General features: G+C 41.1%; 1 protein-coding gene across 2 annotated transcripts in view; it reads left to right on the top strand.

Moving 5' to 3' along the window:
• IPO5 (importin 5) overlaps positions 1–13,791 on the top strand; it is a 100,785-nt gene extending 86,994 nt beyond the window's left edge. For both annotated transcript variants that reach the window (XM_073569549.1, XM_073569550.1), the window contains exons 18-26: positions 1,550–1,646; positions 2,957–3,129; positions 4,737–4,848; positions 5,093–5,148; positions 5,912–6,034; positions 6,793–7,012; positions 7,097–7,325; positions 8,891–9,032; positions 12,970–13,791. In XM_073569549.1, the coding sequence (XP_073425650.1) occupies positions 1,550–1,646; positions 2,957–3,129; positions 4,737–4,848; positions 5,093–5,148; positions 5,912–6,034; positions 6,793–7,012; positions 7,097–7,325; positions 8,891–9,032; positions 12,970–13,056 (1,239 nt within the window). In that variant the 3' untranslated portion in view covers positions 13,057–13,791. The remainder of the gene's footprint in view (positions 1–1,549; positions 1,647–2,956; positions 3,130–4,736; positions 4,849–5,092; positions 5,149–5,911; positions 6,035–6,792; positions 7,013–7,096; positions 7,326–8,890; positions 9,033–12,969) is intronic.
• The last annotated feature ends 863 nt before the right edge of the window (positions 13,792–14,654 follow it).

Raw genomic sequence — 14,654 nt, 5'->3', positions numbered from 1 at the left:
GATCTCCCTCCCCCTGATTCCCAAATAGATGCAACAATTGGAGATTTGATCATCTCGGACCACTCCCTTATTCTGTTAGACCTTAGGGAGACCTATCAGAAGGGTGCTGATTTCCTCTGTAGATTCCCTAACTTTATGTATGCAGATGACTCCTTTGCCTTCTCCCTCAGGATGTGGTGGCAGGAATTTTTAACCGACAATGAGCTACATCAAAATGATCCTTCACTCCTGTGGGAGACGGTGAAGGCTGTACTCAGAGGGAAGATTATGGCTTACGTGTTCTTGAAAAAGCGTACATTATAGGTATGGGAAGTTAACAGAGGAGCTCAAAGGCTTAGGCCTCTTTCACACATCCGTTGTCGGGTCCGGCGGCGTGCGTGGAAAAGCCAGGCCGCCGGATCCAGCCTGCAGCGGTGACACTGGATGTACATGCGGCGCCTGATGCGGCTTGAAGGACATTTAAAGGAGCCGCAGCACCGGGGGACGAGAGAGCCATCCGGAGAGAGATCGGGAGACGAGAGAGCCAGCCGGAGAGAGATCGGGAGACGAGAGAGCAGCCAGAGAGAGAGCGGGGGACGAGAGAGCAGCCAGAGAGAGAGCGGGGGACGAGAGAGCAGCCAGAGAGAGAGCGGGGGACGAGAGAGCAGCCAGAGAGAGAGCGGGGGACGAGAGAGCAGCCAGAGAGAGCGGGGGACGAGAGAGCAGCCAGAGACACAGCGGGGGACGAGAGAGCAGCCAGAGAGCCAGTCAAAGAATGGTATGGGGAGGGGGAGAGAGAGAGATGCGCGCCAGGCACTTGTGGTGTTAAAACTCAGTGCCCGGGCATGCGCTGTTGAAAAAGCTGATCCAGCTCTGCAAAAAAACGTTGCAGCCAACGTTTTTTGCAGACGCCGGACGGCGCATGTTTGCCGTATCCGGCAAAACCTGGAGGCGCCGCATGTCCATCCGGCACGATGCGGCGATCATTACATTCTATGTGAAAAAAACGGATCCCATTCCGGATCCAGTTTTCACAATTTTCGCCGCATCGTGCAATATTAAAAAGCACAGATACCTGTGGTTATGATGTAGGTAGGATCGGACTTAATATTTCCCCCTTAACCATCTGAAGAGTTTTGAGAACTAGGATTATAGCAGGGCTTGTCAAATGCTTCTATTAGGGCCCCACCTTCCCTCTGCAGTAGGAGTCCATGGTTAAAAAAGAAAAAAATCTTTCTAAATTGTGGGAACTCGATATATCATTAAAACAGGTACACAGTAAGACATTTGTGCCACTAAACTGTTGGTTGCTGCAGCCGCAGAAAAGACTGCAGAATATGATCATCAGCTGTACATCACCCATAACGAAGTGGGCGTCTCACTTGTGAGGTCAGTCTTGCAGTTTTGAGAATCGCTGATTTAGATAGTTGCAAAGCCATTGACTTGACAGGAGCATGTACTGGAGAAAAGGTTGAAAATATTTGTTACATGGGATAATTTCAAAGAATGCAAAGTTATGTTTTGTATGGAGTAAAAGAACAAATATTCTTGTTTTTACTTGTGTTTACAGGTTTGCTATGCTAAAGAACTGAAGGAAGGATTTGTGGAGTATACTGAACAAGTTGTAAAACTGATGGTTCCACTCCTTAAATTTTATTTTCACGATGATATCCTTACAAGTGAATCTTATGTGTGAATCTTCTAAGAGCATTTTTGCAGTATCCATACATGCTCGACTGTGTTTTGTAACACACTTGGCCACTTCTCGAAAGAGGTGCCAGATAACACAGGGAGTAGGTGGTCCTCTTTCTGGAAATACATGGTGGTCCCACCTTTGTATCTGCACCTATTGGACATTTTATAGCTTATCCTATGCCATCAATGTCTAACATGAGAGCACCCCTTCAAGTGACTTTCTTAAACAAGGGCTCAAAGTAATCGTCCACCTTGGGCCTAAGAAGTGACTGACTGACATCTGTAGTTATTTACCTGGTGCCCTCCTTTTGCCTTTTGTTGCCTCCTCTGTTCAGATCAGTGTTCCCATTCGTCCTGCTTACAAAGGGCCTTTCTCCTGTGCTGTGAGAGAGAAAAGGCAGGGGGGGCATGGTTATGATTTGCCACTGTACTCTCCACACAACTGTGGCTGCCAAATTGGAATGGCTGTGCCTGATCATGCAGGAACATGGTCCGATCATACCACATCACCTGGGTAGCGGAGGAATCAAGTATACAGACAAGACAGCACAGGATCACAGCTGATTCTTTGTGAAGTAAAACAAGTTTTAAAATGGCAGATTAAAGTGTTTGTTTTTTTTACCTCACAGAATCAGCTGTGATCTTGTGCTGTTATGTCTGTATACTCTCTTTTGCTTCCTCCCTGTCCTGGAGCTGTGGTATGATCAGACCATGTTCCTGCACGGTCAGACACAGCCATTACACAGTACACAGCAGGGGCACATTTATAAGATTATCTCCTTGCAGGGACACTTTTTTTTTTTTAATACAGCCAGTTGTGAAACTTTTTTATTCTCCAGGATCTATTGATTAAAATGTACTTTGTTTGTGAAACCATCCCTTAAGAGGTGCACGCCCCTCATTGAATTAGGAGCATCTAACAAGTGTCGTGCACCTCGCTTGAAATCTTGCTTAAACTGGGGACTGGGGTGAGATTTCCTGAGTGAGGAGCAGCGTCACTCATCGTCACTCATCGTGAACTAGATAAGCTGTGCTGTGATGGCGGAGCTGATAAACTGGCGCATAAACACCAACAGATGCTAGTATTTTGCAAAAATACACACCTTTTTTTTTTTACATTAAATGATTTTTTACCTCAGTTTTCTCTCATTTTAAAGCCTTGATGAATCAGAGTCCAAATCTTTGGGAAATGTGTATGGATTGGCTCACGGGCAGTATGAAGGGCGTTAAAATGAATTGTAAATTCAAAAATCTGCCAGTCTTTCCTTAACTTTCACCATACGCGTAAGAGTCGCTGCTGCAGAGTCAATGCCACTGTTGCTGGAATGTGCACGAGTGCGTGGTCCTGAGTACCTAACCCAAATGTGGCACTTCATGTGTGACGCTCTTATAAAAGGAATTGGAACAGAGCCAGACTCTGATGTGCTGTCAGAAATAATGCACTCATTTGCCAAGGTAAGTTTTACAACTCCACAGCGTTATTTCTAGAAAGTATTTTCAGTTGCATGATTAAAAGCTTTCTTAGGTCAACTTGGTGTACCTAACTCCAGCATGTGGCTGTCTATATATAAGAAAACGGGTAGCCATGTACCAAATACATTTCTAATTAAAAAACAAAACAAAATAATAGCTCCCTAAATTACCTCAAAAGGACCCATTTTTTGTTTTATTTATTATAGCGTCATTTGTTCCATAGCGCTTTGCATGTGAAAAAGGGTGTACATAATAAAAAGTACAATAATCTTGAACAAAATGAATCACCTGATTGGTACAGGAGAAGAGAGGACCCTGCCCACGAGAGTCTTCTATGGATGGGTGAGGATACAGTTGGTGAGGGTAGAGCTGGTCATGCAGCGGTTTGATGGAACAAGGGTTAATGCAGATGGGGACTGGTCAGAAGCTTTTCTTAAATAATCTAGGCAACCACTTACTGGTAAATAATAAACTTTAAGAAGAAATAAGTAAATTGTGGTGTCTCGTAGCCAAACAAGATGTGGGGTACTGCTATGTTAATACAGCGTGCTTAAACACAGGAAATTAGGAGTACCTACTTACCCACAAAGCTTTGCACAAAGTTGCATACCCTAAATTTTCCCCATCATTTCTTTACCCAAGCTCTCCACTTTACCAGTGACCGAAGCTCAAATAGCATCCTGCAAAATCTGAACCTTCTACCGTCTCAAAAACTCATTCTGAAGCTGTTCTTTGGAATGTAATACCCTATTCCTTCAGTTTAAGGCTAGATTCAAACATCCGTATGTCCATGGTCCGAGCATGGACTGTGATACATACAGCGGCCACAGGTCTCCCCTCCTGAACTCGGCACCCTCATAAAAGCCTATGAGCGTGCTGACTTGGTGTCAGCAGACCTGTGCACATCGTTTTTTAATTATCTCAGCAGGGAGTTTGTTCCAAACATCTTAAAGAACCAGCCACAGATCTGTCGATGTGCAAATCCTTCTCTGAAATCCCAGACAGATTTGATGATGAGATTGAGCCTCTTTGGGGGCTATATCATCACTTGATATAAATTTCTCTCTTGTTCAATAACTTTGCATTTTGTTAAATTGGTATTCTCAATTTAATTTCTTTTCATTAGACACCATGACTATAAGTTTATTGTAAGCCTTTTTAGTTGTTTTAATCTTCTGCATATGTCAGTTCTTTCAGCATATTTTACCTATTGAAATGAAAGGGGATAAAAGCGCATTAAAAATGTGTATTTTACACAGTGATGTCCCTTCCAATACTGATTTTTGCAGCAGAATAATCTGCTGCAAATACTATGCATGTACACTTACCCTTAGAAGACTGCATGTCTGCTGCACAAGAGGCAACTTGAGAATCTCTTTAATTGATAAAAAAAAAGCTATTAACACTTCTATTTTTGAAAGCCTTTTTATTTTGTAGCATTTTTTTACACACCTGCCTAAAACTTTAGCACAGTACTGTGTCCCTGAACTACATTGTGCGTTGTTTTTACTGAATCTGCCAAGTTTTTGTTCTCTTCTCAGATTTACCCACTTGAATTTTGATCTTTTGTACTTTAACCTTTTTTTCAGTGCATTGAAGTTATGGGAGATGGATGCTTAAATAATGAACACTTTGAAGAACTCGGAGGCATACTGAAAAGCAAACTAGAAGAGCACTTTAAAAATCAAGAACTAAGACAAGGTATTGCCCTAACAATTATTCATTTACATAATATTAACCTAAAACATGCAACCAGTGACAAAAAAATGTATCTCCATGCATGCTTATTTTACTTGGATGCCCACATAACGATGCAGGTATTTTAGTTTTTTTAAATTGTTTTGTCTAACATGACTTAAGATGGTTTTAACTCTTAGTATTCTCTATGTATATAATCAGTTTATGTTCTGGGGAAAATTGAGAATTTTTTTTTTTTTTTTTTTAGTGAAAAGACAAGATGAAGACTATGATGAGCAAGTTGAAGAATCATTGCAAGATGAGGTACACCTCAAAATTGCTATTAAAGTTACCTCATTTTGGGGACTGAATGTCATTGCTTTTGTTCCTTAATTCTTGAGTAAAAATTGTTCTACTCTGCGTCGTTTTCATTATTTATTTGAAGCCCTTTAATAAGAAGTTTACTCAGGTTTATTTTTTGGGTGTGGTTTTGGTTATTCAGTTGTTGTAGACAAATTTATCACTTGCAACTTTCTGAAATGTTGCAAAATTTTTGCACAAATGCACTTCAGTACCCTAATAAAGTACAAAATGTCTATTTTTGGCTCCGTGCATGACTGACAAGACAATAAGGCTTTAAATTACTATGTGTTATAAAAGAATATTCAGAATTGAGTCTTCAGTGGTTTATACCTTTTAATGGCTAACTGAAAAGATGGTAATAAATTGCAAGCTTTCGAGACTACTCAGGTCTCCATCAGGCTAGACTAAGTCTAGCCCGATGAGACCTGAGTTGTCTCGAAAGCTTGCAATGTGGAACCATCTTTTCAGTTAGCCAAAGGTATCAACCACTGAGGACTCTCAATTCTAAATATTCCACTGGCTAACATGGCACAAATTATATATATATATATATATATATATATATATATATATATATATAATATTATTTTTTTTCCCTGTATGTATTATAATGCACTGTGTATGGTGTTTGAAGAATAAAATCACTGGGGTTAATCCATTTGATGTATTAACATTTTTATGATAATTGTTGGCTAATGGGCTAATGTATCTTTCATGTCCACAGGATGACAATGACGTTTATATTCTAACTAAAGTCGCAGACATTTTGCACTCCATATTCAGTAGCTACAAAGAGAAGGTGCTGCCATGGTTTGAACAGTTGCTGCCCTTAATTGTTAACTTAATTGTAAGTTCATTCTGGAATCTTGAGTTTTGTCATATTTTGACAAATTGTTATTGTAATGTTGCCAGATAAATCATTATCATTTCGAAGATGACTAAGACAGGTGTCAGTAGATGAGATGTCACCGACCCCACTGACCACCTGACATTGAAGGTGTGCAGAGCCAGAATAACCCTTTACATGGTCTTCTTAACCATTGTTACAGATCAATTCCCCTCATGTTGGATTCAGAAAAGATTAATAGAAAATGTTGCTTTAAGTAATTTGGCGAGTAAAGATCACATAAAGTGCCAGATTTATCAAAGCTTTTATGCCAGTATTCTGGCTTGAAAGTATTTGAAACATTTTAGTATTTTGACACAGCTCAAGGCTTTGCTAAAAATTTGTGGCACTGTTCTTATACCATTTTTACTCTGCTCTGACAAAGATGGCAGAGCTTGAGGCCTGGCGACCGCCACTTGTCAAATTCATGATGAGCAGCGGTGTTCGCTATGCTGCAAATTTTACTCCACCAGGGACTTGTAGGATTTATAGTAAAGAGCCCACCACTCTTCTGAGAATCCTGATTCATGAAGAGGTGTGTGTGTCTTTTTAATAAATTATAAGCTTCTGACTCAAACACATCTCAAAACCAGCCATTCTTGATGAATCCTAGGCCATTCGTCTTTTTTTTTTTTTTTTTTTTTTTTTATTGCATGTTTTTAGCTTACATTGCTTCAAAAACCAAAGTTAAAGAATTGTTTGTTTTTTGTTTTTTTAAGTGTCCTCATCGACCATGGCCAGACAGACAATGGGGACTTTGTATTTTTGATGACATTATTGAACACTGTAGTCCGACTTCCTTCCAATATGCTGAATACTTCCTGAGACCTCTACTACAGTCGATCTGTGACAATAGTCCAGAGGTTCGTCAGGCGGCTGCTTATGGTGTTGGTGTGATGGCACAGTTTGGTGGTGATAACTATCGCCCTTTCTGTACAGGTATGTTGTTCATTCTGAATATACATGCATAATTTTTGTTTTATATTTTTAGGAAACTTGTGTTTTGTGTTTTTTTTATCTTAGAAGCTGTTCCACTTCTTGTTGGGGTTATACAGGCCCCCGACTCTAAAACCAAAGAGAATATCAATGCAACAGAGAATTGCATCTCCGCTGTAGGAAAGATAATGAAATACAGACCAGATTGCGTTAATGTGGATGAAGTTTTGCCTCATTGGCTGTCATGGCTCCCATTGCATGAGGATAAAGAGGAAGCTGTTCATACTTTTAACTTTCTATGTGACCTTCTTGAAAGGTAAAATTTTTAAAGCATACCTCTCATATTGCCTAAATCTCTAATGCATGTCAAAATGATAAACTTTTTAATTTCCTATGGTGTCATCATCCTAATTTTTACCATAACATACTCTCTCTGTCTGTAGACCATCTTCAGTCCTTAAACAACTTGTCTTGAGTAACTAGTAGATTTCAGCATGTATTAGAGAAAGTTATTACCGTATATACTCGAGTATAAGCCGACCCCCCTAATTTTGCCACAAAAAACTGGGAAAACTTATTGACTCGAGTATAAGCCTAGGGTGGGAAATGCTCCATAGATTATTCCCCCATATACTTCCCCCATTAGAAGCTCCATATTGTTCCCCCATATACTGCCCCCATTAGAAGCTCCATATTGTTCCCCCATATGCTGCCCCCATTAGAAGCTCCATATTGTTCCCCCATATACTGCCCCCATTAGAAGCTCCATATTGTTCCCCCATATACTGCCCCCATTAGAAGCTCCATATTGTTCCCCCATATACTGCCCCCATTAGAAGCTCCATATTGTTCCCCCATATACTGCCCCCATTAGAAGCTCCATATTGTTCCCCCATATACTGCCCCCATTAGAAGCTCCATATTGTTCCCCCATATACTGCCCCCATTAGAAGCTCCATATTGTTCCCCCATATACTGCCCCCATTAGAAGCTCCTTAAGATTATTTCCCCATGTGCTGCCCCCATTAGAAGCTCCTTAAGATTATTTCCCCATGTGCTGCCCCCATTAGAAGCTCCTTAAGATTATTTCCCCATGTGCTGCCGCTGCTGCAGCATGTAAAAATAAAAAAAAATGACATACCTCTCCGTCGCTGGGTGTCAGATACTCACCTGTCCTGCGTCCATGGCTGCTCACCGCTATCTGCTACGTCATCAGTCAGTGACGTTCAGACTGCAGGGGGCGCGGCGCGCACTAACCACGTCACCGCGCCCTCTGCTGTCTGAAGTCACTGACCGATGACAGACACAGACAGCAGCAAGCAGCCATGGACGCAGGACAGGTGAGTATCGCTATACTTACCCGTCCTGACGCTGTGTCTTGAGCCCCCAGCTTCTCCCCGTGCTCTCTCTTCCTGCCTTCAGCGGTCACGTGGTGCCGCTCATTAAAACTCATGATATGCGCATATTCATGAGTTTTAATGAGCGGCACCACGTGACCGCTGAAGGCAGGAAGAGAGAGCACGGGGAGAAGCTGGGGGCTCAAGACACAGCGTCAGGACGGGTAAGTATGACCTGACACCCCCGCCCCCCCTCCCCCTCTGACCCCCGGTGTATATGACTCGAATATAAGCCGAGAGGGGGACTTTCAGCCCAAAAAAACGGGCTGAAAATCTCGGCTTATATTCGAGTATATACGGTACTTGCAAAACAAAAGCTTAGTCTTTCTAAACCCAGGTAACCAATAATTTTATTCTAGAGTAATCTACTGTATTAATGTAATGCATAGTAAGTATGAAGTGAAGTGACCATATTAGAGTTGCATGGATTTGTCAAACTAAAATACACACATCTAATGATTTTTTTTTCTTCTAATATTCACAGTAATAATCCTATTGTGCTAGGGCCTAACAACTCAAATTTACCAAGAATATTTAGTATTATAGCAGATGGAGGAGTCCATGAATCTGTTAAAAATGAAGACTTATGTGGCAAAAGACTTGCTAATGTAGTACGACAAGTTCAGGTAAGTTTCAGACTCCTAAAAGACAAATTACAGTTACACGTGTTCCCCTCATTTAATAGGCTTTCCTGAAAAGTGCCACCTTTTTTCCTGTTGGGTATTATTCTAACCGGTCTCCTTTAAATGGAGTATGTCAAATTTAATTGTCCTGTCAGGAGAAATTGCAGCTGTCTCTCTCTAGCTTTTCCCTCTTTATAGAATCTTAAGAGCGCTAACTGCCATCTCCTATCTATGTAGAGGGAAAGTCTGTCTTCTCTTAGTACAGAGTAAAAGATCAGTTAAGCATATGTCTGAGATTAAAAATTTGCTCTTTTTAATGTCTACTACTGATATATGAAAACAAAGCTTAAATGACAATTTAATTTTCCATATTCCTATGTATGGTATAAAAATACACAAATCTTGTACTTTCACGCTAATCACGAAGTCTATTTGTAGACTCTTCTTATTCTGTACAACTGCCACATGAATGTAGACCACTGACTTTCTAGGCATGCTCTAGTCCAGGCAATGTTGTTGTGAAGAGGGTTTGAGTTGGCAAGCTGTGACATCCTCTATTAAGTGGTTTCTGTGCTTTTTATTGGAAATGTGTGTGATCGGTCATTGTAATCCTTACTTTAAAAACAATGATAAAAAGCCATAAGTGTGATCCTAACATTAGGGTTTACAGCCAGTGAGAATATTGCAGGGTCTCATTTTTTTATGGTGGTATGGAAAATTCAAAATCTTATCAAACACTTAAAAAATTAGATGTAAAGTGGATATCCTGGACTTTTTGAAAAACAAGAAGTGTCTAAGCAGGAACAGGCAGGTACTTGTTGCCTACCTGCCTGTTGTGCCGAACTGTGTTAATTGCCATCACAGAACGCTCTTGCCGGCGACTCAGCTACCTCTGCTGGCATCACATCAACAGAGCGGTGGCTTCTTTACCACCCTGCTCTGTCGACACGGTGTGACTTCAGTTCTGACGTTATTCTGATTGACCGCTAGATTCCCGCTGCCTAACTGCAAGAGCCAAGTGTCAATCAAAATAATGTCGGAAGCCACGCCCCGTCGACAGAGCATATATACACATTAATACACGAAAATTCAAAGATTAATGTATGAACTAAACCTAAAGCCTAAAATCCTCATACTTTTCAATCTTTGCAGACCAATAGATAAAATCCACTACGAATAAAAAGAAAAATGAGGGGGCTAAGTGGTTAGTTAACAAATGGGTATTCATTTTTAAGGGCAATTTATAAGTGTTTTCGACAGAAAACGGTCATAATATACTTTGAAAACTTGATAATTTTTACACAATGCCACAGTATGCAAAATTAGTAAGTTTTAAAAAGTTTTTTATGTCAGTTTCCTGGAGAAAACACTGACAAGTCACCCTTTAACATAGAGTTGTGCAGAAAATTTGCTAATTTTGGTATTTTCATACCAGTTTCAAGCAGCTCTGCCAAAATGAGGAGAGCGTAGAGGAGGTTAAATGGGTCACGGCTACACAAACATTTATTGGAAGAGGTGAAATATACCGTATATACTCACGTATAAGCAGACACCCCCCCTCCCCCCCAATTTTGCCACAAAAAACTGGGAAAAACATTGACTCGCGTATAAGCCTAGGGTGGAAAATGCAGCAGCTACTGGTAAATTTCAAAAATAAAAATAGATACCAATAAAAGTAAAATTAATTGAGATCAGTAGATTAAATGTTTTTGAATAACCATATTGAATCAGAAACCCCATATAATGCTTTATACAGTTCATGATGGCCCTATAAGATGCTCCATACAAAATACACTCCATATAATGCTGCACAAAGGTTAATGATGGCCCCATAAGATGTTCCATAGAATAATATGCCCCAAAGGCTGCTCCATAAAGGTTATGGCCCCATAATATGTTCCATAGATTATGCCCCCATAAAATGCTCCATAGATTATGCCCCCATAAAATGCTCCATAGATTATGCCCTATAATATGTTCCATAGATTATGCCCTATAATATGTTCCATAGATTATGCCCTATAATATGTTCCATAGATTATGCCCCATAAAATGCTCCATATATTATGCCCCCATAAAATGCTCCATATATTATGCCCCCATAAAATGCTCCATATAATATGCCCCCATAAAATGCTCCATAGATTATGCCCCCATATGCTGCCACATAAGATGTTCCATAGATTATGCTCCATATGCTGTCCCCATAAGATGCTCCATAGATTATGCTGTATAAGATGCTCCATATAATATACACCATAAGATGCTCCATAGATTATGCCCCGATATGCTGCCGCAGCTGCTGCATATAAAAAAAAAAATTACATACTCGCCGAGTGACAGGTACCGGTGTCGCCGCTGGCTCAAGGCCCCGGCACCTGAGATATTCACCGGTCCACCGCTGTGCACCGCTCTGTCTGCCAGGTTCTTTGTCAGTGACGTTCAGGCACTGACTACGTCATCGTGCCCTCTGCTGCCTGAACGTCACTGACAGAGGACCCGGCAGACAGAGCGGTGCGCAGCGGTGGACCGGGGACAGGTGAATATCTCATATACTTTCCCCCTCCTGGTGTGGTCTCTGCAGCCCCCCTGCTTCTCTCCGGCAGCTATTCCTTCCTTCAGCGGTCATGTAGTACCGCTCAGACATGAATACGCGCATATTCATGACTTTAATGAGCGGTACCACGTGACTGCTGAAGGAAGCAATAGCTGCCGGAGAGAAGCAGGGGGGGCTGCAGAGATGCGCCAGGGGGGTAAGTATGATCTGACACTCCCCCGCTGACCCCCTGGCTTATATGACTCGCGCATAAGCTGAGAGGGAGACTTTCAGCCCCCCAAAAATGGGCTGAAAATCTCGGCTTATATGCGAGTATATATGCTATTACACCAGAAATGTTACTCCAGTCCACAACTGGAGACTTGTTTCTGTCGAGGTGCCACGAAGATGCGCTTAATTTATTAGTCTACTTGTGCCTGTAAGGCTATGTGCCCACGTAGCGATTTTTAAGCGGTTTTGCCGCGATTTTCGGCGCGAAAACGTTTAAAAATCGTGTACAAAACGCCCCCCATGGATTCCTATGGCATTCCGCACATGCTGTGCTAATGCTGCGCTTTTTTCCGCGGCGGAATCGCATTGCGGAAAAAATCGCAGCATGCTCATTCTTTTGTGCGGAATCGCAAAGAATTGCCGCGATTCCGCACCCATAGGAATGCATGAGAATCGCTTACTTCCCGCATGTGGCTATGCCCACCATGCGGGAAGTTAAGCGTCTCATGTGCGATTGGTACCCACGGTGTGGAGGAGAGGAGACTGTCCTTCAGGCCCAGGGTACCATACCCCTGTAAAAAAAAGAATAATAAAAAAAATCGGGGTATATTTACCTTCCGATGTCCCGCGCTGCATTCCCGGCCTAGCGTTCCCAGTAATGCCTTGCGGCAAGGCCCTGTAATGACGTAGTCTCGCATGACTCTAGCGGTCTCGCGAGATCGCTATAGTAACGCGAGACTACGTCATCACAGGTCTCGCAAGGCATTACTGGGAACGCTGAGGCCCGGGAATGCAGCGCGGGACGCCGGAAGGTAATTATACCCTGATTTTTTTTTTAATTTTTTTTAGCATTTTAACATTCTATCTTTTACTATTGATGCCGCATAGGCCTCAATAGTAAAAACCTGGTCACACTTGTCAAACACTATGTTTGACGAGTGTGACCAACCTGTCAATCACTTTCCAAGCAATGCTTCAAATCGCTTGGAAAGTGCTTGAATATCGCACGCGAAAATCGCGATCATAATCGCGGTGAAATCGCGCGGAAAAAACCGCGCGATTTCTGGGAAGGAGTGCAGTTTTTAGTGAGCGTTTTTGGGGCCTTAGTATTTGATGGCATTACATATACCAGTTATTGTTTTCTGCTTCACTGTTGAACTTTTCTATTTATAGGCATCCGGAGGACTGTTCACAGAATGTGTATCACAGCTGAATCCAGTTCAGCAGAAGGCTTTACAAGATCTCCTGAGTACTGTGTGAAGACCTCTATTGTTGGCCTATATCAGGAAAACTAACATGAAATAAACTTACCTCTTCTGTTTAGGTTTCTTTATTTTTGTTTTAAGAAGGAGCAGTAACGTTTAAAAGCAGTTTTTCTGCAGGCCGCAAAGAAGTGCATCAGAACCCAGACTGGAAAATGTTAAAATGGATTCTTCTAGGAAAGATGATGTTCCCTTCTGGCCTGTTACTATAAGTGGATTATTCTATCCTTCATATCTCCCATTATCCACTTTTGTGGGTGTAGGGAAGAACTGCTTACCATTGTCTTCAGTTATCAACTAAGTAGGAGTGTGGTTGCTGTAGATGGATTTTAAGACACATGGACATAGATCTGGTGTATCCAAAGGGCCTACAAAGCTTTTTAAAATGGTGCTCCCCATGCCATTCATAAAAGTGGTATGTCGAGTTCATAATTAGCACGATGTTATAATCGTCAGACAAATTTGTCTCCATACTGTATTACCACAGAAGTTTGTAGAAAACAGCATTTGCCCTATTATAGGATTCATTTTCAAGTATAATGGTCAAAACATTAATTTTGCACAGATTTCTATCAGTATATTTTTATTAGTTTTGGTCACCCATAGTGCCCAAATAATGTGTTTTGACATAGGATGTAATTTAGCATCAGGCCCTTGAATGTGAAATGTCTTTTTGGCATGTCTGGCAATATCTCCTTCACTCTAAAATAAACAATGAAATACATAAGTCTGAGCGCTGCTCCCCTCTGTCTCACTTTATTCACTTGTATATTATCATCAGATTACTTTAAAGCACTCAGATAACGTATAATTTGCATGAGAGCAGTTTAGATTTTTTTTGCTGACTGTTACAGGTTTTTTTTAAAAAAAATTTTAAATGTCATATTTAGGATGCCTTTATTTTCAAAGATGAATTAATTTGAGTTAACACTATCCATGTGTTTTGTAGTTTTCAGATACTTATAAAGTAAATGTGTGCATAATTATGAATTTTCACTTTGCATTATTATAATTAACACCTTTAGCTTACTACCTTGTATTATTAGTTCAGTTTTTGCTTCTTAACAGCCAGACTTTTTTTTGCATTTAGTTCAAAATACCATGAGAATAAACTTGTTTTGTTTAAAACAAGGTGGTACTTGTTAATAAAGTGTTAAAGAAATGAAGAATAGAATCATTCTAAGTTCACACTATTGTCATGAAACACGATGGAGATAGGCTTTGACTTCAAATGTCCTACTAAATTTAATTTTTTTAAAGTCTTTTATCTAATACTAGAAAGGTCAACAAAGTTTTATATGCTACCAGAATATGGGATGTACCCTTTGCAACTTGTAGTCTGACTAATGCTGTTTTAGACGAAGTTCACACTTGTGTACCGGGGCTCTGCGTACTTCCTCCCTGAAGCTCCGCCCACTTCCATTTAGGTCCGCCTAATGGTAAAAAACGACGCTTCCGCATACATCCACATGTCCTGCGTACACAATGTTAAAGATAGGCACGGAGGATGTATGCAGAAGTAGGCGGACCTAAACGGAAGTGGGCGGAGCTTGAGGGAGGAAGTACACAGCTGTCCGCAGAGCCCCGATACGCAAG

Source organism: Dendrobates tinctorius, unplaced genomic scaffold, assembly GCF_039654945.1.
Source record: "Dendrobates tinctorius isolate UK_male_01 unplaced genomic scaffold, ASM3965494v1 ptg000026l, whole genome shotgun sequence".
In the NCBI taxonomy this organism is placed as follows: domain Eukaryota; kingdom Metazoa; phylum Chordata; class Amphibia; order Anura; family Dendrobatidae; genus Dendrobates; species Dendrobates tinctorius.
This window is presented reverse-complemented; position numbering and strand designations above follow the sequence as displayed.